The 27,483-nt window shown below is 49.4% G+C and overlaps 2 protein-coding genes across 9 annotated transcripts in view; one reads left to right on the top strand and one right to left on the bottom strand.

The window, feature by feature from the left end:
* Positions 1-14,808, bottom strand: part of furinb (furin (paired basic amino acid cleaving enzyme) b) — a 33,920-nt gene extending 19,112 nt beyond the window's left edge. The window contains exons 1-3 of one of the 6 annotated variants that reach the window (XM_023817419.2): positions 14,763-14,808; positions 8,015-8,255; positions 640-738 (exon numbers count right to left, since the gene is read on the bottom strand). In XM_023817419.2, coding sequence (XP_023673187.2) covers positions 640-738; positions 8,015-8,176 — 261 coding nt within the window. In that variant the 5' untranslated portion in view covers positions 8,177-8,255; positions 14,763-14,808. Of the gene's footprint in view, positions 1-639; positions 739-8,014; positions 8,256-10,406; positions 10,690-11,260; positions 11,304-12,416; positions 12,649-12,702; positions 12,878-14,682; positions 14,705-14,762 lie in introns of those variants that run through there. The other 5 variants (XM_023817418.2, XM_023817413.2, XM_023817416.2 and 2 more) reach the window with 5 other exon arrangements.
* ticrr (TopBP1-interacting, checkpoint, and replication regulator) lies at positions 14,750-27,149 on the top strand. 3 transcript variants are annotated; one of them, XM_023817411.2, is made up of 22 exons: positions 14,750-16,119; positions 16,586-16,868; positions 16,990-17,219; positions 18,156-18,396; positions 18,830-18,974; positions 19,062-19,198; positions 20,012-20,218; positions 20,341-20,486; positions 20,569-20,669; positions 20,953-21,037; positions 21,498-21,580; positions 21,662-21,874; positions 21,989-22,076; positions 22,177-22,237; positions 22,479-22,616; positions 22,710-22,800; positions 22,929-22,987; positions 23,070-23,195; positions 23,305-23,459; positions 23,949-26,091; positions 26,408-26,512; positions 26,636-27,149. In XM_023817411.2, exons 1-22 carry the CDS (start codon positions 15,448-15,450, stop codon positions 26,716-26,718), a joined length of 5,592 nt encoding a protein of 1,863 aa, XP_023673179.2. In that variant the 5' UTR covers positions 14,750-15,447; the 3' UTR covers positions 26,719-27,149. The 3 variants fall into 3 exon arrangements, with proteins under 3 accessions (XP_023673179.2, XP_023673178.2, XP_023673180.2); XM_023817410.2 differs by having other exon boundaries at positions 14,751-16,119; positions 22,174-22,237; XM_023817412.2 differs by having other exon boundaries at positions 14,753-16,119; positions 22,174-22,237; positions 23,305-23,453.
* The last annotated feature ends 334 nt before the right edge of the window (positions 27,150-27,483 follow it).

Raw genomic sequence — 27,483 nt, 5'->3', positions numbered from 1 at the left:
AAGCTCTGGGATTATCAGTGCTTATCATTTGCACGCGTGATGTCACTGCTCTAAAACCCGGCTAGCACGTAGTTCATTAGACATGATTATCCTCTCTCGAGAAGAACACTAACACTAAGTACATCATATTTCTGATTATCTCTACAGCAGAACACGGCTAGATGTGAGCTAGCCTTCGGCATGGGAGTATCTCTGCTGGAAGACAAGGCTGATGACCCTGTCCTGCCCTAGAGCAGAGTCTCCAGCAGCCCAGACCATAGGCGTGAACTGTGACAGTATCCAGATGCTTTTACCAGGCTTCTGCCAGATTCCTGTTGAGTAACATACGAAACCACTCAAACAGTTTTTTTATCATACATTCAGCTGCTAATAAACAAATCTATGCAATCAGCCTAACTGGGAATGATGGGATGGCTTGGTACATGGAAGGTTCCCAGTCTTTAGGAATTAGGGGAAAGTGAAAGAGAAGACAGAAGAGAGAATGGAGGATAGGACAGAGGGATGTGCCACAATTCTGTGATACGTGACTTTAATTTGACTTTGCTAGATTTGTCTACAAGGAATCTCCTGAAATTCCTGAGGCAATTTATACCTTGATAGGACTCCGCCCCACATTTCATCAAAACCCCGCAAACATACCTGAGGTTCCTTCTGGAGCCTGACGTGTGTTCCCCGGTGACTCGTCAGGGAGCGCTTCACCACTGCACGGTGCCGGAAATGGTAATACTCTCCGAATACCTGCAGGGACAAGACACACACTCCACCATTAATCCCAGGCCAAGCCACGATGTTCCTGTCAGACAGCCCCGGGCCATGCCAGGCCAGCCGTCTCTGGGGTAACGTTGCCGAGAAACCGCATCATAAAGCCGGTGCCACTCGACAAATCCCAGCGTGAGACTGTTAAAACTCAGCCTTGGCTCTTAATGCGCCGGGACAGCAGTCTCGCGAAACCCAGAGCTAAAGGCAGACAGCTTGTGAGACCGCATGCCCACTGGGGGCAAACAGGGCACTGCGGGCTGCTTCCTGCCCCCATCTACAGTGTCAGCTACATAGAAGGGCTTTTATAAACCACCCCCTGCTATTCCCATGGCCGCTGCCTCCTCTCAAAGCCTGTAAAGTAGGGGTGGGCACAAACTGAACCGAACCAAACAGGTACTCTGCGATAGGGAGGGGCAGCTGGTGGCTCCGTACAAACTCAGGGGGCACGGACTTAATGCTGACTTACTGTGAACCAGTGTGGGCTCACAGCAGGGGGCTCCGTACAAACTCAGGGGGACGGACTTAATGCTGACTTACTGTGAGCCAGTGTGGGCTCACAGCAGGGGGCTCCGTACAGATTCAGGGGGCACGGACTTAATGCTGACTTACTGTGAACCAGTGTGGGCTCACAGCAGGGGGCTCCGTACAAATTCAGGGGGCACGGACTTAATGCTGACTTACTGTGAACCAGTGTGGGCTCACAGCAGGGGGCTCCGTACAAACTCAGGGGGCACGGACTTAATGCTGACTTACTGTGAGCCAGTGTGGGCTCACAGCAGGGGGCTCCGTACAAAATCAGGGGGACGGACTTAATGCTGACTTACTGTGAGCCAGTGTGGGCTCACAGCAGGGGGCTCCGTACAAACTCAGGGGGACGGACTTAATGCTGACTTACTGTGAACCAGTGTGGGCTCACAGCAGGGGGCTCCGTACAAACTCAGGGGGCACGGACTTAATGCTGACTTACTGTGAGCCAGTGTGGGCTCACAGCAGGGGGCTCCGTACAAACTCAGGGGGACGGACTTAATGCTGACTTACTGTGAGCCAGTGTGGGCTCACAGCAGGGGGCTCCGTACAAACTCAGGGGGACGGACTTAATGCTGACTTACTGTGAGCCAGTGTGGGCTCACAGCAGGGGGCTCCGTACAAACTCAGGGGGCACGGACTTAATGCTGACTTACTGTGAGCCGGTGTGGGTTCACAGCAGAGGGCTCCGTACAAACTCAGGGGGCACGGACTTAATGTTGACTTACTGTGAGCCGGTGTGGGCTCACAGCAGGGGGCTCCGTACAAACTCAGGGGTACGGACTTAATGTTGACTTACTGTGAGCCGGTGTGGGCTCACAGCTGGTGGCTCCGTACAAACTCAGGGGGACGGACTTAATGCTGACTTACTGTGAGCCGGTGTGGGCTCACAGCAGGGGGCTCCGTACAAACTCAGGGGGCACGGACTTAATGCTGACTTACTGTGAGCCAGTGTGGGCTCACAGCAGGGGACGAGGGGGGGGGCTCTCTCCAGCCCCTTTAAAGTTGGCTGTGAGTCAGAATGTAAAGTCACAGTAAACTTTCCATTTGACAATTCTTCAGCTGGTGGCAGTTTGGTGAGATTAGAATATTGGACTGTCATACTGCATATCAGTTGTAGGAAAGCTGTAAGTCGTGAGTGAGTGCCCTGGAGGAACTGTGGTAGCGGACCGACGTGACCCAAGTGGCTGGAGCAAGAGGGGCACAAAATAGAGATAAAGCCCGGCTCCCATGTGACATCACATCACCAGGGGCCTCCTGGAAGAGCGGCGGCTATTTACAAGCAGGCCAGAGACAAATAAATAAGGTCATTAGGGAAGCAAAATTAATGAGCTGCTTTCAGCATGAATGTTATCGTCCAGATGACCATAATCCGGGGGTAAGGCAGCACCTGCCTGGGAATGCGGCGAGGACGCGGGCGGGTTCTGAGCAGAACAGATGGACGCCAGCATCGCTTCATGAAGCCTTGGCTGCTGCGTATGAGACGCATGTTTAAACACTGTATAGAGGTGAGAATAAATCGCTGGCTGAGCGACGCGATCTGACTGCTGGCTCTACATAACCTCTACATAACCTCTACGCAGCAGACGAGGTCGTGTGGAGTAACATCATATGATCTCTCTGGGTCCTTTGGGGTCACAGCGATTTCAGTCACCGGGTCATCGTATTACAGAACCATTTCGACAGCTTAACCCTCACGTGGTGCTCATTAGCGCGGTCCAGCCGGCATCCACCATGTTAATCGCATGTGTGCCGGGTGAGGCTGATTGGACTTAACAAGCCAGTGCTCACTGAGCGGCTCCCTCTGCCACAACGTGACTGTGAGGACGCCAGCGAGCAGACAGAGCGGTGCGGCTCGGCTACGCGGCCGACCGGCCGGCCTGTGGGAGGGCCTGGCAGCGCGGGCAGCTTCTCTGTGACGGCTCGGCTGTCCGGCGCCAGCTTTTAATGCCATTTTAATGCCACAAAGAATGAAGAGCAGAAATGCCAAGCAGTGGACAGAACAGCAATCCAGGTGGAACATGAGGCTTGCGAGAGGAAAATTGCTTGAGAGCCAAAATAAAGGGTGTGACCTTCAACCTCATGATGCAAATAAGATAAAGGAGGCATTTTTAAAAATTCCTGGTGAAGGGAGTTAGGAGGGAGACCTATACATGTATATAAAAGGGCAAGCGCACGCGCACACAGACGCACGTGCACACACACACACAGACGCACGCGCACACAGACACACAGGCACACACACACGCACATTTATAACAAACATGTGCATACACACACAGCCACACAACACTCAGACACACCCCGGTTCTCCTAAAAAACACTTTTTCAGCCCATGCCCAGAGACTGGATTTTCCACACAGCTGACGGAGCCCGAGGGCCCCACGGCCCTCAGCGTCATGAGCAAGGACGGCGTTACGGGCTGCCCAGGGAATCCATCTCCATGAACAGCCTTCAGAGAAGCTTAACAAGTGATTACTGTAAATAAACGAGCTGGACTGGCCTCTGTGACCCAGGGCGAGCTTTCCTGACTGCTGGCCTTTGTGAAGGTCAACGACGCTGCAAGATGAATGGAGCTAATGTGTGCAGAGCAGCAGCCCAGGGCCAGGAGATCCAGCGCTGGCTGCTGGCCCACTCCGCTCTGCCAGGGAGGGAGGAGCACAGACCCCGGCGAGCAGGAGAAACACGGAGGGCGCCCTGCCACACAGGCAGAGGCCTCCACCAGGAACCCAGAGAACCAAGATGCCGAGGGGTGACTGGCATGCACCAGAAACACATCACTCTGTGAGGCGGTTCGGAGCCCAACACACACCTGTGGGAAACAGGAGCGTTTAGGCTTTATGCCCACGGCACCAACCCACTCCCTCCTCAGCGGTCTCTGAGGACACAACCTTAAACTTTAAATTGCTCTCATAGCGTGCAAAGCTGCCGTCCACCACAATCCGGGGAACTCGGGGGGGGGGGGCCCACAACGAACATCCAGCAATGATGAAACGCACATCCCTGACACTAAAAAAAGATTCCATAATTCTGACAGACGTACCCCCCCCTTGGATCTCAGTGGAGAAGCAATTAACTGGAGAATCTCACAGGAGATGGCTGACCACAGGGGGCGCCGTCGCTTCTCCTTACAGCTGGTCAGGTTGTAAAACAAACAGCAAAAAGGGGGGGTGGGCTCCATCACCCCAAAAGCTACCGATAAAACCTGACCCCCCCCCCCCCCATACACTTTCTGTGCAGTTCTGAAACAGACTGGGCCGTCTGTGTCATGTGGCTCAGCCTTTCATGCCCTGGCGGGGGGGGGCTTCATTTACACGCCACGGGGCAGCGTGCGCCATTAGCGAGCAGCCCCGCCCCTCCCGCGCCTGCCAGCCGGCAATCTGTGGGCGGCAGACAGACGCGCAGAAGCTTCTCGTGCGGGAGCAAGCAGAGACACCGTGACGGAGCTAAAGCTCCCCTGCAGGGAACACAGAGAATCACACTGAAGCCAAATTAACCTTAAGGTACCCAACACATTCAGAAAGATGCCCAGCACAGTAAATCCTAGTGGGGCAAAGTATCACAGCGCCACTGACTCCATATCTTCTCAGGAGGTGTCTCGCGATACATTAGGCCCGCATGTCCTGCCACACCTCCTCGTGATGATCCGTTACCTAGGTGAACAGCTGCGGGGGGGGGGCAGCCTGGTGCTCGATGGCTGAGGCGAGGGGGGCGGGGGCACCGGAAAGGGGGCGGAGCAGCTGGAAGCGGGAGGGACGAGGACAGGGACATGGGCGTCCCAGTGCTGGCGTTGGGGAAGGCTGCAAAGCTAAGCCACACCCCCGTGAAGTGGCGAGCGCCAGCAAAGACAACGACCTGCATTTCACACCCAGCAGACAAACTGACCGCTCATTAAAAACAGAGTAAAATAAAGAGCTCCATCGCTCACATGCCTACTCCCTCCTTGCATAAACCGGCCACCCCCCACCCACTACAGGCTCAGACATGGGCTGTCTGTTACTGCGCCCAAGCCTGTCCGTTAGTGCGCTCAAGGTTGTACGTTGCCACGGTTGCTATGGGAACAGAGCTACAGCAGTAAGGAATGTCCATAGATAAAAATCTTGAGGGATGCGTTGCTCCATTGTTCCATCCCGTTCGCCCCCCCCAGGGTTCATCACGGGAGCGATGCGGACCCAGGACCCCCTGCTGGGCCCCCATACTCCACCAGACAAAGGGATAAAGCAGCTGAGCTGGACGGCAGGCTCTTGCTGAGCACACGGTGAGAGGCTGCGATGCAGAAACGTGGGTGCAGCCCAGCCACACGGAGTAACCTTCACCTCCTACAAGGCTCCTTCAGCGCCAAAAAAAACGCCTTTCAAGGAAGCTTCTTTGAAACGGCAGTGAGGACGGGCTTAAGGACTTTAGGACCCCGCGGGGGTGGAAGCTCAGGGGGGCTGAGCAAGCCGAAAGCAGGGAAATGGACAGCACCAGCCCCCACCCACACGATAAACTAATGTCTGAGGTTGGTTATCGGCACACAGGCTGGGCTGGATAAATGAATCACCTGGCCCCAGTGGGATTGGAGGCTTTATGAAGACCTAATAAAGCAGGGGGAGAGTTTGAACAAGCCCCCCCCCCCCAAAAAAAAGGTCTTATCAGCCCTATACAGGCTGATCCTCCAGCGCATAGGGCTGGTAAGACAGTCTGCTTAAGAGAGACAGTGCTGAGGAGCAGTCAGTCACCTGGGGGGCCACTGGCTAAGGAGGGACTGAGGCAGACCTGTGCAGGGGGGGGGGGGGGGGGTGGAATCACACAGGATTCCCCCACAGGGGATGCTTGCATGTTAAAGGATGAAAAAAAGAAAAGAAAAGAAAAAAATATATAATATATATATACACACACACACACACACACACACACACAACTAACAGATCCACTGCACCTCAAAGACACTGAGGAACAGCTATTATCACCAGCAGAACAAGCTCGCCAATGAAAGGCACTGGGAATTAGCCGGGAACATCTTCTGCCAGAGTTCCCATTGCTGGAAACATTTCTAAAATGCTTATTCCACCACGCAGATTGGAGCCTTGGAAGCTTTTGGAGAGACATTTATTGAGAGGCTTAGTATAGAGATAAAACAAACACGTGTCTGTGTGCACGTGCCCTTGGTCATGTGGCAGAGTGCCGTGTGCCAACCATTAATGTACGCAGAGATAATTAAACAGGAAGTCACGAGACAAAACCCAGGGGAATGTGGTCTGACTATACATCAGCTCTCAGTATCAAGGACAGAATGGCTTTTATGAAGAATCTCCATTTTCCATCGAGATGCATGCATGATTAACCCCCTTTTCAGCCTATCCTGCAGATTCTGAGATGCAGCTTAATGAGGCTGCGGTCTGCATGGGATTTGGGGAGCGCAGTAGGGACGGCTACCAATCAGGCGTGCTAGCCGGAAGTGGCGATGTTAAATGGCGTGGACCTGTCTGACAAGAAGAGGAAAGACAGGCATCGATTCCAGGCGTCCTGTTCGTAGGACGAGATGAGGCTGCCTTCCTCAGTGAAAGTATCTGGGAGCTTTATCACAAAACTGAAACGCCAGGTGTGTAGAGATGGGCATTGCCATTCAGATTAGGTGCCTTCCTCAAAACGACACTGACATACAGTATTTTCCACATACAGGCCTTTTTAAAACAACCAAACTGAAAACACTGTCTATCGCCTTCCAAAAGCACTTCACTTTCTGGTGCACTTTAGCGTTGACATGGTCTCAGTCCATTTCACATTCCCACTTGGTCCTTTTTGACACTGTCACTGACTCTAACTAGTCACTTCTTCCTCATATAGACAGCTGTGCCTATTCTGGCGGCATGTGCTTTCTTGTTGTATTTTTCCAATATTTAAACAGGGACAAAGACCACAAAAAAAGATATTGTTTTTTTTTTTTTCTCTCAGTTTTATGTCACAGATGTGTTCACCGCCACCGGTGTGTGAATGCGTGTATGAATGGGTGAATGTGAGGCATAACTGTAAAGCGCTTTGAGTGCTCGAAAGTGTAGCAAAAATGCGATATATAAATGCGATCCATTTACCATTTACATAATATTCTCCAGCAATACTAAATAACACCTGGCTTGCTTTGCAGACCACAGGCAGCCCTTGTGTCATTCTCACCTGAAATGTAGGTATCCCTGTAAAAGAGGACTTCCATCACATTTTATTACATTTTTAAATTTCATTTAATTATTGAAGACTATTATAAATTAGTGTAATCCATCTAAAGAATTCATAATAATGTTTTGACAGTTGTGACATCAGCACTAGATGGTGTCCTATAGTAGCCAAAAAGCACAGAGAAAAGCATAGCGAGCTGGGTGTACTTCCTGTTCACATATTGTCAGCATAAGTGGTCCTCTTGAGGTGGTTCCAGTTTGCTTTGCTTTCGGGGGATCTGAGCTTATTTGGAGTGTTCATACATGTCTCATTTTGCGTGGGAAACACACTTGAATTGGCTGAATTGCTAAGTGTGAACACTCCCCTCATTCCTGTAATGAGCACGCCAGCAGCTCGCTGGAGGTGTAGTCGTGAGCAGACTCCCATACAGACAAACCCGGCTAAGAGACTAGAGCACACAGCGGTCCTAAGGCCGGCACGGCGGCCTGCTTACAGGCAGACTCCCATACAGACAAACCCGGCTAAGAGACTGGAGCACGCAGCGGTCCTAGGGCCGGCACGGCGGCCTGCTTACATTGCCGTGGTTGAGGAAGCCATGCTTGCGGGCCAGGCGCAGGGCCTGCTCAGCTCCCCCCGAGACGCGGACAGCCCAGCTGTTGGTGTAGATCCTGGGGGCTCGGGAGGCAGCACCCAGCTGGGGGGTCAAGAGGAGCACAATCAGCAGCAGCAGGTCCATGGGGCAGGTCTCTCCTCAGAATGGGCCCATGCGCACTGTGGGCGGAGCAGTCCTGGGGTCAGCGCCACACAGGGGTCATCTGGGGACACACAGACATGGACAGAAAAAGTCACTCTCCCACAGAGGGCACAGCTGAGCCATCCATCTTGACCCACTCGAGGAGCAAGTGTGACTGCCGGGCACATGGCGACCCGTGGCAGTGTCATCACGACTGCGGCTCGGAGACGAAGGGGACGCAGGGAGCGGCCAACCAAGGGTCTTTAACAGGAGTGTCACACTGTTGTCATGCTTCCGCTATGGGAAGCGGCAAGAAATTTAAGGGGAGCAGTGAGGGATCCTCCCATTCCCAACCTCGCTTCCCAAGCGAGAGGGAGGAAGCAGCAATCGGGGGTGACTGCAGCCAACAGCAAGCCACCAGGGGCCACCTATGTCACTCTCAGCGCAAACATGAGCTCCACCCTGGATACCAGCATGCGGAATACCCGCAAATCAATAATGAGAAATGGGATGCGCTGTCTGCTTATTGGGTTACAGTATGTGGCCGGCATGATGGTGGGCCGTGCTTCCCCCCCCCCCCCGCCCCCCCAGCCTGCCTCCTGACACAGTGAGGTCTGTAATCGCCCAGTCATTCCAAAGATTCACTCAGATTCTGCATGTCTGCTGCATGACAGCCCTCAGGCTACAGATTTTAAGAGTCGCAGTCAAAAACACAAACATAGCTGGCACTCAGAAAATGTGCGCATTAATCAATTTCATTTTAAGTTTTGTAGGCAGGCAGTGGTGGCTTAAAGGTTAGGGATGTAGACTTGTAATTGAAAGATTGCAGGTTCAAATCCCTGACCAATAAGGCACCACTGAGGTACCCTGAACAAGATACCGCCCACAAACACTGCTCCCCAGGCGCTGCATTAGCTGTTCTCTGCTATATCACATGTGGTTTAAATGCAGAGGACACATTTTGTTGTGGTGTGTCAACAATTACAATTAATTAAAAATAAGGAACACAGGGCCAAAAAACTTAAAATGAAATTGATAACCTGAGGGCTGTCATGCAGCAGAAATGCAGAATCTGAGCGGATCTTTGGAATGACTGGGCGATTACAGACCTCACTGTGTCAGGAGGCAGGCTGGGGGGGCGGGGGGGGGGGGAAGCACGGCCCACCATCATGCCGGCCACACACTGTAACCCAATAAGCAGACAGCACATCCCGTTTCTCATTATTGATTTGTGGGCATCTGCACCGCTTACAGCTAGCACACATTGATCCCAGCTCCAAACGGCAGGACCCCGAGGCGGCCCCAACCCCCCCCACCCCCCACCACTGCCGTCCTGCAACGCATACATAAACCACTTCTGCTGGCCGACACACCCACCCATGGCAATACCCGGTGAGGCACTTGCTGGAAATTATGTACAAGTGCTTATCTATTTAACAGTGGGGGGAGAGCTGTCTGACAAACATCTAAATAACCAGGACATCCCTCAGCAGCTGTTATCGGCCGTGTGACCCGCTAACCACCACGCTGGCATCTCCGCAGCACTGCACAATCTGGGTAATTCCAACGCACCAGCATTTAAAAGGCTGGGTCCACACCTCTGGTGCCAAGTGAAATGGAGTCCCTTTCATGGACTCTGCTCCACGGCTATTTTACTGCACAGTGGCCATGTTCATCACTCCAGCCCTTAATGGGGGGCATGGTGGCTCAGAATGTAGTGCTACAGCTTTAAATATCCAGAGTCAAGGGTTCAATTCCTGTCCAGTGTCTGCTGTTTATTTGCACCAAGTTTGAATGGGTTTTTCAGAGTATGCTAGTCTATTGTATTAGATTATTTTTAAATGCTTTGTCATTTCTTTTTATGAACACCTTCGTGACCAATCCTATTACTCTAAGGCACATCAAACATTTCATACAGCAGGTTAGGATGCTATGCCTGTGATCAGAAGGTTGCTGGTTCAAATCCCAGGCTTGACAGAATTTCAGTGACTGAGCCCCTGAGCAAGGCCTTTAACCTCCAGCTGGAATTGCTTTACAGCCTTCTGACAAGAAACGCATTTCACTTCAGATAAAACATCTGCTAAATAACAGTGTGCCACATTTTTTTAAATTACTGAAGCATCTGAATGAACTGGCATATTTGTGGATCCTCACCACATTAATAGATATCTGAAGTCACTTAAGAGGGTTAACGCACATGAAAAGGACCAGGGCCTCCGGTCCACCTACACACCTGACATATTCACAGTGGATCGCCGAAAGGCTTTGGCTTGTCATGCAGACCATTCATAAGCCTGTACCAGTCCAGTCATTACAGTCCTCTTTGCCTGGGCTCTGTTCAGCATTCCGCTGCTCTTCTATGCAAATCACATAACCCATCACTGGCGAAAATAAATTTATAATATGCCTCAGCACTGTTTCAGACAGCTAGGGGAGAACCGATCGATCTCCGGGGCTGATAAAAGCGTATCATCCCTATATTATACTCCGCCGTTTGACATTTTTAAATTACTGGGAACAAGAAGTAAACTGCCGAAAGTAACGTGTGCAAAGCTGGGACTACAGAAGTGGAACGCCCAACAAGGGGAATACAAGGTCGGTTATAGTTTAAACAGGTTTGGTATCCGTTTAGGGTCAGCGGTGGGTCTGCATACCGGCTGAAAGGCGCACAGAGACCTACCTCGCGAAGGGGAAAGGTGCGCGCGACTGTCACGTTCAACAAGGGAATTAAAATCGACCGAAGTGCAACAAATCTACAGCAGCTTCACGGTATGGCCACAGTCATTAACGCCTGCCCGCTGTTTTTAATGGTGACATGCATAATTAAAGAATGTTTTTTAAAAAGAAGAAGCAGCAGTAGCACAGCGGATGTTTTTAGATTAAAAACGGCCTTCCTTACAGTGAAGAAATAACATGAGATATAACAATATTCTTCTCCACACAGATTAAGGTTCTAAGAATAAATTGCATTTCTGTGAAAGTATACAGATTCTATATAAATATCTTGAAGTTACAAATCCTGGGACAAGACGACATGTTAGACCTGGTTTTCTCCTATTTTTATATCATCACTTTTTCATTTATTACCTAAGGAGCAGCAGAAGACGAAACGTTGTTTTTCGGTATTGGGGGTGCAGTGTATGATAATGGGGGGGAGGGGGGGGCGTTCCACCGGAACTCCGCCAGAGCTCGAGGCCGCAAGTGAAAACGCGAGCACCTCCCGCTCATTACGCCTGGTGCCAGCGGCTGTGATACTGCTACCGAGGAACCGAGGCGTCCACGTCGGGCCGTGAGGCTCACCGGGCTCTGTGCGTCTGATACCGGCCTCGTCTGCACCAGGACCGCCCGAGTCGAGCTGCGCCACTAAGTCAATGCACGTCATAACTTAAAAACGAAAAATGGTTTTGCTACTGGATTGCCAATATTATAAATAGATATCGAGTGACGACCCCAAGCGTGTATGATCCGAGACAAAAATAAAATAAGTAACGGGGCTTCACAAAGAAAAGCAGGAGATGGGCTGACTTGAAACCTACTTTCAGAAAATATTTTCACGCAGCATTTTACAGACTTCGAGTTTGGTCACACGTGTAAAAGCTATGGAAAAACTAAATATTAAATGTAATTAGGGGGCCTACGAAATATATGAATCACAGAGGCCAGTATTACTTCTGAGTTAAAACAAAGGTCGGAATGAAACAGACCCGTTTGAAATATAATGCCACATGCAACCCAGAAACAAAATCGAAAGGGCTGTTTTATTATGATATACTATGATACAGCGTACATCATATAATACAGCAAGCGTTCAAAGTAGCCTAATAATTCTGCCCAGTACTATTACAAAGTACTGGAAGAAATCGATGGTCATGAAAAAATTTCACTTAGTGTTGACTGAAAGAGTATTAGCGTTATAGACAAAATACAATACGTACATAATATATCTATTATGAATCTGAATATGTGCGTTTATAAGGTGCCAGGTATTTACAGGCCATTAAAAAAAGAAGCAGATTCGCAAAACAAATGCAATCCTCTCGCACAAACAAAAACATATACAGAAAAGGAACAGTAATTCCGAAAGGCTGCAATTGCTCGAAATATAGTAGAAAATACGGTGAAGAACAGTTTAGATATGACTCCCGAGTCCCACTTGTGCACTTTGGTCACACGTTTATCACAAGTACAGTAAATATTAAGTGACATCGTTTGGAAAAGTCTCTCAAACCAACTTAAAACTTACCTAACTTCGGCAATGAATAAGCAGCAATGTTAGACGGCCAGCTTATCTGACGGGTTAAAAGCAACTAACCAGTAAGCAGCTCATGTACAGCGGAGCCAGCGGACACCGGTATCTTAACTGGGGGGCAAAACAACTTCCCGAATAAAGTTAGTTGGGGGGCTGGGATCGCACCCCAGCACCGCGGTAGACCTGATAACCCAGTTACAGTCAGAAAATCGTACTATCTGACAGATCGTCTTAGTCATACATCAGTACGGCAGAAAGCACAGCGTGGCGAGTACCTTACCAGCCCCCCCACGTCGCCGTCCGCTCCGCGATTATATCTGCGGTTCTGCGCTCGTTTCTTGCCCGATCTTCGGATCCTTGGTGCCTCGTTTCGCTACTTTGAATAAATCGTCTCCGTTTGATCGGCTGGGCAGAGCATCATTTAATTCTTTCTTTTGGGGTTTCCTTAGGTGCAGATCACGGTTGCCCCTCGTCGATGTAGACTATCCTGACCCATCGACCTCCTCCCCGGCGAAACGGCAGCCCCAGCCGCAGTATGACTTAAAAACACGCAGCCCAAGAGCCCTTATCAGCAAGCAGCCGGCTGCGCGGATAGCGTCACGTTTCAGCTGAAGCACTGGCTGCAGGTCCTCCTCTGCCGGCGCTGGCACGGGGAATGTGATCGGCGGCTACGGCCACAGAGCCGGGAAAGGCAGCATCTCTGCAGTATTTCTGATCATTTGGTCCCTTACGAGGAGCATTGACCGTTACTTTACAGCACCCCACATACTCATGGATCACCATAAAAATGAGAAAACTTTCCAGTGCACTAGCCGCCCTATATCCTTTATAATTAACGACGTAATTAGACACACTAGTGCATTGCCTCCAACAATGAAGAAGCCCGTTATTAATGTGACATATCTTCCCTAAAAATAACAAGGCGAATTAAGGGGATCAGTCGTACGCAAGGCAATAAAACAATAAGAATCCCTTCCATCCCCTGTCAACCAGCTCAGCAAAGCTGCCTGCAAGACCAGGAAACACGTCATAGAGAGCGAGAGTAAGTGGGAGAACAAAACAGATCGGGGCACGCCGCCCCACCAGCCCGTTACTGCCGGAGCTCTGGCGCCACCTACAGGGCGCAGCAAGAGTAATTCTTTTTAGCAAATAATAATAGTCAAAATACAATTCTACAAATGATTGACTTTAGAGAAACAGAGAAAGGCAGCCAACTAAGAAAGGTTTAAATTGCTCGTGCATACAATATTCACAGTAATATTAGGAGAAAAATACTTGGTTGTGTGGTTATATAATGCAAGCGTCTAATGGCTTTAAAAGATGTCAAAGGGAAAGTAGTTATAATGGACGCTATGTACAACAGACATATGTACAACGTATAATGTGCCATGGTGCGAATACACTCAGACTTTACACTGGTACTGTATGTCCATCTAGACTGTAACAGGATCATTTGAAAAAGGGCACAGCATCTCTGTATAGCAATCGTTTTAATCGTTCTTCTTGCGGAGTGTACTATGTGCACCTTTTCGTCATTCTCAACTGTTAAACAGTGTGATTTTTATGCATAATAATATAGCCAAGTTCCTTGTCACATCCTCAGCGAGACTAGGATAGAGGATCATTGTTCTACAAAATGTGCCTCAAATAAGCAGCGACTAAAATTTGAGTTATACATTAATCCAGAGGAATGTTTCGGGTTTTTGTATCTAAAAACAAGCAATTAAATAATTATTTAGACGTGCAAAGACAGGTGGGGGGTGGGTTGTGGCTCAGCACGTTAGGAGGTTATGCCTGTGAGCAGACGGTTGCTGGTTTGAATCCCAGGGTTGGCAGAATGATTTCATGGCTGGGCTCTTCAGCAAGGTCCTTAACCCCAAGGGCTCCAGGAACAGCCCAACCCTGCTTTCTCAAAAATGTATGTTGCTTTGGATAAAAGCATCTGCTAAAAAAATAATAATAAATGTAAACAGACAATTGCATGAAATTAAAGGTAACAAATCATATGAAATATTATTTAAATTAATTGCTTGATTTTATCATACAAACTACCATTTATGTCATAAAATCTACATCATTAAGAACCAATGGTTAAATGAGTTTAGAATTCGTGGCGCTTCAGAGGAAGCTTTAAAATGGTCTGGGTAAATCAAGAAAACGTATGGTGGAAACGATTTGGATGTTTTGCCCACAAGAGATAACACTGCCATCTAGGGTATAATGAGATATATATATTTATATATTTATATTTATTACATACCGGAGTAGTTCTAGTGTTTGAAATAATGTATTACGATTTCCAAACGTTTGTTGTCTTACAAGCAAAAAAAACTACTATACCTACTCCCTTTGTGCAAAACAGAAAAACCACATGCGTTAAAAATACGCGAACAGCTATATTCAAATCGCCTTCTACAGCCCTATAACAGACACGCGCCCCGCTGAATCGCTTTAAATTTTAAACGTTGGGAATATATGTCAATCAATATTCACCGGCCAATAGTACTATTGCATTGCTGCCAAAGCTGTACCTACCACGACATCGGTGGAGCTCTGTCGGTCCAATCACAGAGCAGAACACAAAGAAGACCACCTTTTTTGCCATCGCGTTGCATTTGACGAATGGGCATGTTCGGTCTTGCAGATGACAGCCAATCGCAGCAAAGAGACTTTACCGAATTATGTGAGGAGCGCGAAGAGTTTGAAGGAAGAGGCGAGCAAGATGGCGAAAGAGAAATAAAGTATAAAGGCGGTAGAAAACAATTGCGAAGCATTTTAATTACAGAATATCTTATTAACTATGTGTAAAATATAGAGATATAGAACTGCGCGTCGCAGTCGGCCATTCGCTAGTCATTCAACAAAGTTTTAAGGAAGCTACTGACGTTATGCAAGATTAATTATCGTTACTCGGCTATTCAGCTAGATGTAAGTTTCCGATCAGCCGCCGGGATATACCTAAAGATCGCGGCGTTTAGCTGGTCACTTCAATGCTCCTGCGTCATCATTAGTTGGCTCGCCAGCCATGGTTTCCCATAATGTCGTGTTTGCAATCGATGTTAACCGGTTGGGCCAAGGCTCTGGGCCGGACCTCGGCCATGTCAAGCAGCGCCTTTTGCAGCACGGAGTGCTAAGGCTTCTGATTTACCTCGGCAGCAGGTTCGGGTTTGACAAGGTTCGGTGGGGCTACAAGTTCTTCCACTCGCTGGGTGGGCGAGGCGTCAACGTGTCCAGGGGCTCCGATTTTAAGGAGCTCAGAGACAAGGCGTTTGAAGAGTTTGAGGTGGAGGTAGAGAATAAGCTAGCGGGGAGCGACAGGAGTAACACGTCCCGGGATACCAGGGGATACCCGCACTGGGCTGGATCCGTCCAGACGGCTTTGAAGGAGACCTTGCTGGACTTCCAATGGGACAGGCCGGATATAACTTCTCCGACAAAGTTGGCATTACGACCACGGTTGAAGCGATCCTGTAAAAATATTTCCCTGGATGATGATCTGTCCGTCAGGAGTAAAAATGTGCTATTTGTTATTTCGGAATGTCCCCGGTCTGAATGTGACCTGGAGGGTTTCGAGCCCGATCGTAAAGCCGAGTCCTTCAGAGAGCTGTCCGAGCTTATTCTGCCCAAGGGTCTGCGTGACATGATGGTCCAGAGTCAAGTTGTCCTGCACTGGATTGATTCCAGTCCTTATTCTCAGGTAAGATTTGTCACCGTATTAACCAGTTTACTAACTTTGATTGACATGACAACGCCTGTAAGTGGCAGCTTGGATGACTTTCACCATATGCCAGGGGTGGGCAATCTTATCTGCAAAGGACCAGTGCGGTTTTTTGCTGCAACTCCCTAATTAGATGACTAATTAGAGGACTGATTGGCTGAAGAGTCCTCACACCTGGGTTTGAACAGCTGACCTACAGGTTATCCCAAAAACCTGCATTCACACTGGCCCTTTGCAGCTTAGATTGCCCACCCCTGCCTTATCCAGTGTACTGAATTTGGCTGGTGAGGGAAAGCCACACTTTCCCTGAGGTTTCATTATTGACAAAGTAGCTGTCGTTTTGGATATTTGAGAGTGTTTAATAATTTAGCCAAAAGTGTTTGGAGATTAAATATGGCACTTTATGATGCCAGGTCATGTGACAGCTGTACCTCTCCCGGTCTAGGCGCTGAGTGCCACAGACTGCTGTGGCTACGATGTTTTCTCTGCGGCACTGGACCAAGTTGGTGGCAGGGTGCTGCCTTTGGCTGCTTTGCTCTTGCTGTCCAGCTCAGAGGTGTGGACTGGTGCGGAGCGGAGGCTGGGCACGAAGGCCGGAGCATCCCACCGGCATGTACTGGCAAACGGTACCTTTCCTTTTGATTCTGGCTTGGGCTTTCTCCTGTCCTCCCAGCAACGTTTCCGCATGGCCTTCCCTGTCCAGGAGGGCCTTCTTCAATGGGGGCAAGGTGAGCAGGCTGCTTTGTCGAGGAACCTATAAAATCTCAGACTTGGTGAAGAAATAAATTTTGAATCCATATATTTTCTCACGTAGTAGTTTTTTGTGGTTTTCTTTACAAATGTGCCCAGAAACATGCAGTGTTACCATGGAGCCAGTGTCCGCCGGACTGCACCAGTTCTCTAGTGGTGTGATCATAACCTTGAAGGGTGTCCTGTGGGACTGGAGCTCAGAGCTATGCCATGCCAGTTCTTCATCCTGCTGGGTGCTTCAGAGGCAGCAGGGCACTGCGGGAGACAGCCAGGATGGGGCATCTTTCCTGAACCTTCTGAGGGAGCTCTCTGCCCACACTCTTCCCATGGTAATGTTTCCTCATCCCTGTTATACAGTACCATAAGAAATATATACAGAGCAGAAAGTTTTCAGTTGTCTCAGAAGCATATTAGGCAAATTAAATGAGATTTCAAAGAAAATATGTGTAAAACCTTTCATTATGTACTGAAAGCTTCAGGATCCTTGTGTAACAATGCGTAGATATTAATCTTTAATCATTGTAAAAATGGCTAAAGTATGGTAAAGGAATGCACATTATTAGTAAGGTTGCACATTATCATTGCATGATATTATTGCATTAAGTGCGCATGAGCAAAGATCATTGGGGTTTAGATAACGGGTGCAAAAATTGGTTCCGGTGCTGGCTTTTTGATACTATCCCGTCATTTATTAAAATATTAATGATTGGTATACTGTGACATCCAAAAGTCTGTATAATTTCAGCATATCCTTGTGTTTAATAAACCCGTAGGACCGTTTATTAAACCTGAACCAATTTTTACACCCGTTATCTAAACCATGATCATCTTTGCTCATGCGCATTTATATTTTAGGCGTTCTACTAATCTGCTTACCAAATTGTGGCTGTAAGTAAACGACCGTATAGTACTGAGAAGCCAACGTCCGGACAAAGCCCTGTAATCACACTGCATTTGTCAGCACTGTTGACACCAATGTATTTGATAAAATTTCTGTTCGCCCATTAGCCTACAGTAAGTGTATTTTGCCATGGACCATCTGTCAGTCTCAATTTTTATTTCCATTGACAACCAAAAGTTAATCCTGTAAACTTGTGGATGAATGATAGCATATCCTTTCACCTAATATGGCTGGCAAAGCCTCATACTTTAATAATCTTACTCCCGCTTTTAACAACTGCCTGAAATCTTTTTCTGGCCAGTCTACACTGGATAAGCATATGCTAATTCTGATTCTGAATTTCTGATTCTAATCTGTTTTCCAGTTTGCTGAGGTCAGCGAGGCAGGGATAGGCCACACTGCAGTCCTGTCCACACTGTCACCCTCCACTGCCTTGTTGACTTTAATACAGCCTCAGACTGCCCACTTGGAGGACAGTCTGTCCTCGGGCCTCATGTCTGCGGAAAGCGGCCCTCCTGCCTCCGACCTGCCTGACATTGTCAGCAGCGTTCTGAATGTCGTGTATGACATCATGGAGAACGACGATGAGGAGGCGGGTCATGCTGGTGAGAGTTTCTCATGGAAACATTGTTAGAAATAGTCATAACTCGATATCTTTTCGTATTGAACCTCTCATTGGTTTCTTTTCAGGTAAGTTTTACAAAGTAGCTCTTAAGTGTAAGTTAACAAGCAATCAGTGTAAAATGAATGCCAGGCATCTTGTTTTACCTTGATAAACAGTTTAATCTTCCACATCATTAATATTCTACCACTTCCACTGATTTTGCGTAAAACAATTTTGCTGTAAAGTTATTTGCATTTGTCTAACCATTCTGAAGAGCAGGACTATATAAGTTTGATTCTCCGTGTAGTTTTAGAAACAACTGGCATTCAGAGGTCACTGGATATGGTTTAATCGTGACGAGGCGCTGGTTTGACTTGCCCTTCGATCTTTGTGGGTAGCCTGCTAGCTGTGCATCTGACAGGTGTGCTCTCCAGTTACAGCTGCTGGTCTCCGTGTTCCCGATTGGGCCCAGCAGGAGCTCTGCCAGCGGTCCTGCCCGCTTTCTTCAGGGCTAGTCGAAGCCTGGTTTCCTTATTCTGATTGGGCGGGTGTCAGCTCCCACCTAATGGAGTCCATGAGGTAGAGCGTCTGCTGGTCCACTGCGCCGCAGTGACGCATTTCCAGTGTCCCCGGTCTGTGACAGTGACAGAGACTCCTCCCCTCTAGCCTCCTCCACGCTGTGCCTGAGGGAGCAGAGGTGTCCTGTGACGATGCTGGCACCCAGCTGGATCTGACCCAGTCACTGTCAGAGCTCTACCAGGGAACCACGGCCGGGGCTCCCGCCCAGCAGAGGGCAAAGAAAAGTGAGTGTGTGGGGGGGGGGTCTCCTTGCTGCTCACCCCACAGGCCGGACTCTGTCACTTAGGAATTTATATAGGAGCCAGACGTGGAAGGCAGAGACATGAGGGATTAGAACGTACATTAACACATTAATGGACAAGCACAGTAGACCAGGATGTCATGTACAGCAGCACCAGCATTTGTGACGTATTTGAGAAACAATTCAGTGTGAGCTATCGGCTTGGTGGATGAGTAGCTGGTGCAAAAAAGGCTCGACGTCTGTCCTTATGTAATCCCTGCCTATTTACTGATTGTTATAACTTTTAGTATTTTAACTCAGGATTTAATTACCATTTTGAAAACTGTCTGTAATGAAATATTGTGCTTTAAATGGTGCTAATAGATAAGTCCGTAGACTTGAGTCTGGATATTCTTGACAGTACATTTTAAAATTGGGAAGAAAGATCGCAATTCAGATCTACGGAAACAGGCTGACAATGCCTCTAATGTATTGTGACTTATAAAGATTGCAATATGATTTTTTTGCTTTGAACTTAACAGGAAGCCATGGTAGGGAACTAAGAGCAGGGGTTATGTGTCAAACTTCCTCCTCATGGTGTCGTTCCAGCTGCAGGATTTTGTATATGCTGCACAGTACTTGATCAGCGGTGTGGGCTCCCAGATAATACAGCATTGCAGTATTGCAGTATTGCAGTATTGCAGTATTGTAATCTACTGTCTACAAAAGCATGTATGATTGGCAGGTTATTCCTTGCTGGGGAGTCCGGCCCCCTCACTGCTTTCTGCCGGCTCACTTGCCCTCTCTGCTGTAACAGGGGGTGCCCAGCGCACACCAGTGAGGCAGAAGATGAAGACCATGATGAAGACCATGAGTCGCTCCCTGCAGATGTTGAATGTGGCGCGGCTCAACGTGAAGGCCCAGAAGAGCCAGGCAGAGGAGGCTTTGGGGAGCGAGAAGGGTCCTGAAATGCACAGGAAGAGGCGTTCTGGAGACAGGACCAAGGCGCACTCCAGTGCTCCCAGTAGGTCCAGCTCCAGTCTGCTGGAGATGGTTACAGAGAGGCGTTCCCTGTCTCAGGGCTTGCATGAAGCCATCAGTGTCAGTCTTGTCACCTGACACTTCTCCTTTTATCTCCATTTTCAGACTTCAGTAGTGAAGAGGAGCTTTTAAGCCACCTCAGACTGAGTTACCAGGAAGCCCTGAGTAAGCTAGACCTTCCCATAGTCTCCGAGGTCCATCGTCTCTTTGGCGTCGTGAAGATGTTCCTGAAGGGGACCCAGGACCTCGAGGTGAGCTGACTGTTGCGGTACAGATGCTGGTTGATGGATGTGGATGTGTCCTGTTGTGTAATGCTCTCGTGCACACCGGCAGGGGCGTTCCTCACTCTTCATCCAGAAGAACCTGTTGAAGGCCAGCAGAGCCATCAGGCAACACTACGAGACGACCCCTGACGCCGACGGCAAAGTCAGAGAGTGGGTGTCCTCTGTTGCTTATAGTGTGTCCTGCCTCTGGTGCACTCTTTATAATTACAAATAATTATTTTACTCTATAAATAGGACTTTAACACGTTTTTGCATACTAGATCAGGTTAATTGGAGTGGAGTAATGATGATTTTCACTGACACTTGCTCCCCTGGCTGAGCTGATAGGCCATCGTCTCCCATTAGCCTCTGATTGCATTCTCATCTCCGCGTACCCTAACGGGATGTGCGTGTTTGTGCCTCTGACGGTCTGAGTGATGGCGTTTTGTCACAGGTGCCAGCTGCAGACTGTGCTGAGACTGGAGCTTTGTAAGTGTTTGGCTCCAGAGGATGAGAGCCTGGACCAAACTGTGGAGGAGGTAAGATTACTAACAAAGCCCATAGGGGGCTGGAAACCTGAGCAGCTTGAGTGTGTCGGCCGTGGTTCTGTGTACGTGATGTAGCCAACAAAATCTAAAAGAGCCCATAGACTAGTTTCATGCCATTCAGTGCAGGGGCTGGTGTGTGGCTGTCTGTTAGCAGTTTGTGCCCATGCTCTCCTGTATATTTGTGTGTATCTTATAGGAAGAAAACTAATGAATTTCTGCATACCTATGCTTATGGTTATACAATAGGGAATAAAGTGTCATGGTTTAATAGGGCAGCTGGCCTTGCTGCACTGCAGTTTAGAGATGAGTGTTGGGTGAACTCTGAGGTCAGTTTCCTTTCATCAGCTAACTGCTGCCTGGTACCTTTTAAGCAAGGCCAGACCTCTGTGTTTGTGCTTTTGTTTTGTTATGGTCATTTGGGCATTCAGCAGCGGATGTGTTTCTCTTTAAGGTGGCTGATATGCTTCGAATTATCTCCTTAACGAAAGACCCCATCTATCTCTCAAAGTTCCTCGAAGATGACGTCCTTCCTGTGTATGTGACCCTTCTTCACTTAAAACATGTCTGGTCCCATCCACCGCCATGTTCCCCTAATGAAGGCCATGTCTTCCCCAGCTACCTCGCGGACATCCCCAGGGCTTTGGCTGACGTCTATCACAGCCTAGGCACTCGGCTGCCCGAGGCTCTGACCGTTGCACTGCCATCGGATTTCCTCAGCGACGAGTCCCTGGTGCGGGAGAGCATGTCGTCGGCCGCCTCCCAGGATGTGTCTCCGGACGTCGGCCAGCGGCTAGAGGATCTGCGGGAGCGCTCTGCCAAGAAGAGGAAGTATGTGCCCTCTGTGTTCTGCTGCTGACTCGCATCACGTGAAACTCCGACACATGAATGTGTTTCCTCATGCATTTCTGACCCTTCCTGTCTCTTCCTGTCCGGTCCCCGCAGGAGCGGAAAGCTCCTCCGCCATCGGAGCACGAGCGACGCCGTCCCCTGTGCGCGCCAGATCGAGATGCCCCGGAAGTCTCTCAGAGTGGTGGGTATCGAAATGGGCGAGATCCAGCGAGTCCTGAGTCTCTCCTGACTCTGTCGGTGGCCTCATGCCTTACTCATGTTGGGTACCCGTCTCCCAGCAGGCCAAGCCCCAGCCCCACACCGTCTCTGCCCCAGAGGAACCTCCCAAGCAAGTGGTGCAAGGTAAACCAGGAGCATAGTTCCCATTTTCCCAGTAGAGCAGTGTTTCCCAGCCCGGTCCTCGGAGACCCGCGAATGGTCTATGTTTTTGCTCCCATCCAGCTCCCTGCCAAACATTCCTCATTTTTACTCCAGGAGCTGGGAGGGAGCAAAAATGTGGACTGTCTTCAGGTCCCTGATGACCGAACTGGGAAATGCTGCATTAGAGGCATTGTCAGTCAGTCAGTTTCCTCTTCCTCCGTAGAAGTTACGAAGGTCAGAAGAAACCTGTTCAATCAGGAAGTGGCCTCCCCTCGAAAGAAAGGCAGGCTGCCTCGAAGTCGATCCGTGTCGGCCGTGGAGGACTCTCAACACAAGCGGCTGCAGTCAAAAGGTGGAGCCGGTAAGGATCCTCTAGAGGCAATCAGGTTATCGGGGGTCCGTCAGGAGCCTGGCCCCCAGCGCTGTATGACTGCAGCTTGGCTTGCCATTTCAGATCGCCACACCCTGCTGACCAGGAAGGTGACCGAGACTCCACTCCACAAGCAGGTGCCAAACCGGCTTCTGCAAAGGCAGCTGGCTGGCAGGTCGGTATCTTCGATAGGTTTTCATGAGCAGCTGTCAGTAGAGGTTGCCCAAACTATCCCGTTCTGAAGCGTGTGTTCATGTCTGTCATTGGTCCTCCCCCTTACTTCTGATTGGCGGTTGCCCACAGGAAGTCTGAGCCATCGGATGTCTGTGTAGTGGAAGAGTCTCCCCTCAAGCCCCAGTGTGGTATGTCATGAAAAATGTTTTTAAAATGAAGAAATATAACGCATCCAAGCATGCTAGTAAGTCCCCTGCTCTCCTGTGACAGACCTGAGGAGGAGTCCAAGGATTAAGAGCCTGTCGTTCACCCGAAGACATTCCTTCTACTCCAGCTCCCAGAGCAGCTCCAGGAGCATTGAGCGGGTGCTGTCGTCCTCCCAGCCCCACACCTCAGGTGGATAGGGCACCGGGCACGGCAGAGAAGCCAGCGGAGGCTCTGCTGTGTGGTTTTTAGCCGGGGCGCTCTTGGCCTGTGTGATCATGCCGAGTTACTGTGTCTGCAGGCTGTATCAGCGTTGGGGCCATCCAGTCCCCCATGCGGCTGCTCTTTGGAGAGGCCCAGTCCCCTCGCCGTGCCCGTTCATTGAGACACGGCATCGTGACCAATTCCCAGGATCCCCAGCAAGGCACGGTCGACTCGGATGTGTCTGAGGTAAAGGTCTGTAATGCTGTATTATGCAGTAGAGGGAATAGCTGGCTGATGGGTCCATCCTTCAAACGTTTCTAGTCAATCATAGCCATCATACCATCACCTTCACGCTGCTGCTTCGATTATCATGCTTCACTGTTCAACGTCAAGTCACTAGCTAACTTGCATTAGTATATATTTTTTGCATTGCATTTGACACACCAAAAGCAATGCAGACCCCCCCCCCCCGGGAAGGTCTGGGAGTGAAATTGACAGCGTCTCCCTGACGCGGATGATATGAATGATACACATTGTCCTGGAAATCTGTCATTCTGCTGTTCTAGAGGGGAAGATTAGATGGCAAGGAGTTATACCACCCCCATCCCTCCCGGGTAGCAATTTTACCGCCAGCACCCCCATTCAAAGCATAGCTTTCACTGTAGAAAAGTTTGGAGACCCATGATTCACAGGGTCTCCAAGTTTTGGCAACTCAACAAAGCTTTTTTATTTTTTTGGTAGAATGTCAAGAGGACACCCAGGCGGACACCCCGTAAACGGCGAAGGTCCGCCAGCGGGGGCACGACACCTGAAAGATGGCCTCGAACCCTTTGTGGGGGGAGCCCTGAGCAGGGGTCTGTTGTGAGGGAGGTTGGAATGGTGCTGAGGGGGAGCCCATTTCGACCACCAGTGCAAGCCCCCCCTCATAAAAAAAGTCCTACCCACGTGAACTTCGGAACGCCCTTGAAGCAGCCATTAGATTCCCCGTCACAGGGATGCTCGTCTGGGACGCCAGTCCACGGTGTTGTCAGGTCACCGTCACCACGCAAGGTCAGAGTTTGGGGTAGAGGTGAGTCACAGAAGGTTCTGGATTCCCCTTGCGTCTCTGCCCGACGTTCTCCGCGGTTGTCAAAAACACCCTCTAAGACTGGGGAACCGAGCAGGTGTGGTCTCTTTAAGACCCCTGAGAAGCTCATTTTGGGGGGTGGCCAGTCTTCTCCCAGAGTCATCCCTAAACTGAACACTCCTGAAACCATGGAAAAAACTCCTCAGAAATCCACACCGCTGAGGTCTTCAGAACGGCTGTTGAGAAAACTGAACCCCACTGGAACAGATGTGTCAGTGTCCTCAGGAACACCTCAGAAACTATGCTATCCTGTTCACTCCTCCCCACCAATGCCCACCCTGCGTTCTCCTCAGAAGGGTCTGGGTTCTTCCACCCAAGCACTCACACGCTCTAGGGCAAGTCACGTCACCTGTACCCCATCGCCACTGTTGGGCCAGACTCCCCGGAAGATTAACAATACCCCCCGGGGGACCAACACTACCCCCAGGAAGGTGCACTTCACACCAGAGGCCTGTGAAACTGTGTTAGTCTGTCCTGCTGATGCTTCACTCCTGGGGGGAACCTCCCCATCTCCATTTAAAAACGGGACCAAGGTCAGGAGGTTATGCCGAAGCCGGGCCAAGCTGGACATGAGCCCACAGGCCTGTGGCAGTCTAACTCCACCCGACGATATTCAGCATGCTGAGTCTAGGGATCCAGTCAGCATGGTGACCTCCAGCAGTGTAAAGGAAGATCTGGATTGTAAAATGCAGCCAGATGCCTCACAGCTGTCGCATGGTGCCACTGACCTGTCCCAGGCCAGTCTGGCTACCACTGAAGACGAAAGTAGCATTGACATCTCGGAGGCCGCAGTGGTGAAAACTCAACTGTCTAGCGGCATCAAGATGAATATCTCTTTCACCAAGAAGCCCCCCAAGGTAGGAGAAGTGTTCCCATTCGCGGCCAAACCGTCAAAGTCCTCGACACCTGTGCCAGGGAGGGACTATGGGTTCCGCAGCACACCAGATCGTCAGCAGAGGGCAGCAGCAGCCAGACTTGCAAGTTCTGACTCTGGGCCCCAGCTCTCTAGCCCAGGCTCCTCGCAGAGTCCTTGCAACCCCAACATCCTCACCTATCATGTAGAGCTGGAAATGCAGGGTTCTGGCCTGCCCAAGCTCAAGTTCAGGCGGACAGACTCCCTCTGCGGAGGGGATGTAGTAACTGAAGGTGACCTGAAGGGGCTGTCCCAAAGTCTGGCACAAATAAAGAGAATTGAGAGCCCACTCCATCGTTACTCCAAAGTTGGTGGGCATGCTTCACCATCTTTCTGTACCCATGGAACTCCCGCCAAGAGCACCCCAGGGAAGGGCAGCGTTCAGACCTACATATGCCAGTCTTGCACCCCCACGAGGCAGCCTGCCGGGACCCCATCGCCCTCGACAGCGGGCGACCCCACGGCTTGGACGCCGTCACCCCAAAGTAGGGGACGCTCCACTCCCGAGGGCCTGAACAGCTGGCCCCGCAAGAAAAGAGCACGCCTTGGGTTGGCTGGGGCCAAGGAGGCACGTCTCCAGGGCGGATGTCACCCGCTGGAGGAGATGGGGGACCTGGAGCTGGATGGAATTGGCTGTCTGCCAGAGCTGGACGATTGTGTGGAAACTGATATGCTGGCGTCTGGTTGGACTCTTGGGTCTGCTTTAAAGGGGAAACGTGCTGCAGAATCCACCTGTGCGGAGGGCATGGAGTGTGGAGTACCACCTGTGGACCAGAACAGGGCCACCGAGTCACTGGTGTGCGATAAAGGCCCATGGCTCACAGAGGAGGACCATGTCCTTACAGGTATGGTGGTGGTGGGTTTTTTTAGGTTATTTAGCTCTAGCTACATTTAGGTTTAGTTAACACTTTGACAGCTGTACGTTTGTAATCTATTTGTCTCACTTGTAAATCAATTTGGACAAAAGCATCTATTGAATAAATAAATGTAAATGTAGTTCTGAGAGCATCAGTTGAGTAGGTTTCAGTGAACATTTTTCAGCCTTTCCACATGGCTTTGGAGGACAGTGGGCTGACGTGTGGTAGCCTGCCAACTGTAACCTTTGCCTAACACTGATCCAGTGCATTTGCGAGTAGTGACTGGCTGCCTGTCTCTCTGTAGTGACCCCCCCCAGCTCCAAGGGCAGGAAGCCAGTGACGGCCAGTGGCATTCTGGCTCTTACTCATTCCCCAATGCTCTACCGCTCTGAAGATCGGGGCCCCAGAGGTCAGTGCCCCCACCGAGCATTAGCAGCAGGGCTTCTTGTCCCTCAGAGCCCCCACCCCGCTTAAATTAAATGAAAATGCAGATAAACACGCCCACACCAAGCTTCTCTGCTTCCCCTGGCAGGTGGTGCTGGTGTGTCTCCTTCCAACCTTGTTAGGCAGAAGCCAGCTCCGAGGAGGACCTACAGCAGGAAGAGGCTGCTGTGAGCATGTCCAGCGTCAGCCCTATTGGATTATTAAATCCTGTTTTCCACTGATAGTCTGGTGACAGTATCTAATAAAGGAGGAATCTTGCTGGCTAATTGCTTTCATTTGAAGTAATCAAATATAGCCAAGAAATAATCGTGCGGTACATTGTTGGTCTTATGCACTAGAACCAAAGAAGTGTTTGAAAGATGTGAACAAGTATGCATTTTACTTCTTCAGTGCTATTTATTTATACATTTTACTTCTTGAAGCTGTTTATATGTTGTAAATAAAAGTATGTAGTGAGTTGTATAGATTTTAAAATCTTGTCCTTAAGCATATTTATTTGTTTGCTGTAAGTACATTGATTTCTTTTATCTTTTAAAAAAGGTTGCATTGTATTTATATTAAATACAACTAAATTCCTAATTAAAGCAAATTTTTCCTTAGTACTAACATTTGTATGAGTGTTTATTTTTGAATTTGCCAGTTTTTGTTGCTTAACTGAATTTGCCGAATTTTTTTTTTTTTTTTTTTACCTGACATGGAAAACAAACATGACATGTCAAATATTTAATCAATTAAAAAAAGTAGATTACAATGTAGAAATGTTTGACTTCTGCAGTAAAGGATTATATTTACCGGAATTGTTTCAGTGGGCCTAATTAAGAGTGTGCTGACAATTGTAAAAAAAACTTGTTTTAATTGTAATTTAGAAAACTCATCAGTTATGTTCTTGATTGCTAGGCCTATATATTCACCGTAGATAGTTGACTTTCAGTAACG

The sequence above is a fragment of the Paramormyrops kingsleyae genome, chromosome 13 (genome assembly GCF_048594095.1).
Source record: "Paramormyrops kingsleyae isolate MSU_618 chromosome 13, PKINGS_0.4, whole genome shotgun sequence".
NCBI lineage: Eukaryota > Metazoa > Chordata > Actinopteri > Osteoglossiformes > Mormyridae > Paramormyrops > Paramormyrops kingsleyae.
Note: the sequence above shows the minus strand (reverse complement) of the source record. Positions and strands in the feature narration are given on the sequence as shown.

Coding starts and splice junctions, on each gene's coding strand:
- ticrr (XM_023817410.2), top strand. CDS start 15,448: ATGGTTTCCCATAATGTCGTGTTTGCAATCGATGTTAACCGGTTGGGC. Junction 17,220..18,155: donor CTGCCCACACTCTTCCCATG/GTAATGTTTCCT, acceptor TCTGTTTTCCAG/TTTGCTGAGGTCAGCGAGGC. Junction 23,460..23,948: donor CGGATGTGTCTGAGGTAAAG/GTCTGTAATGCT, acceptor TTTTTTTGGTAG/AATGTCAAGAGGACACCCAG.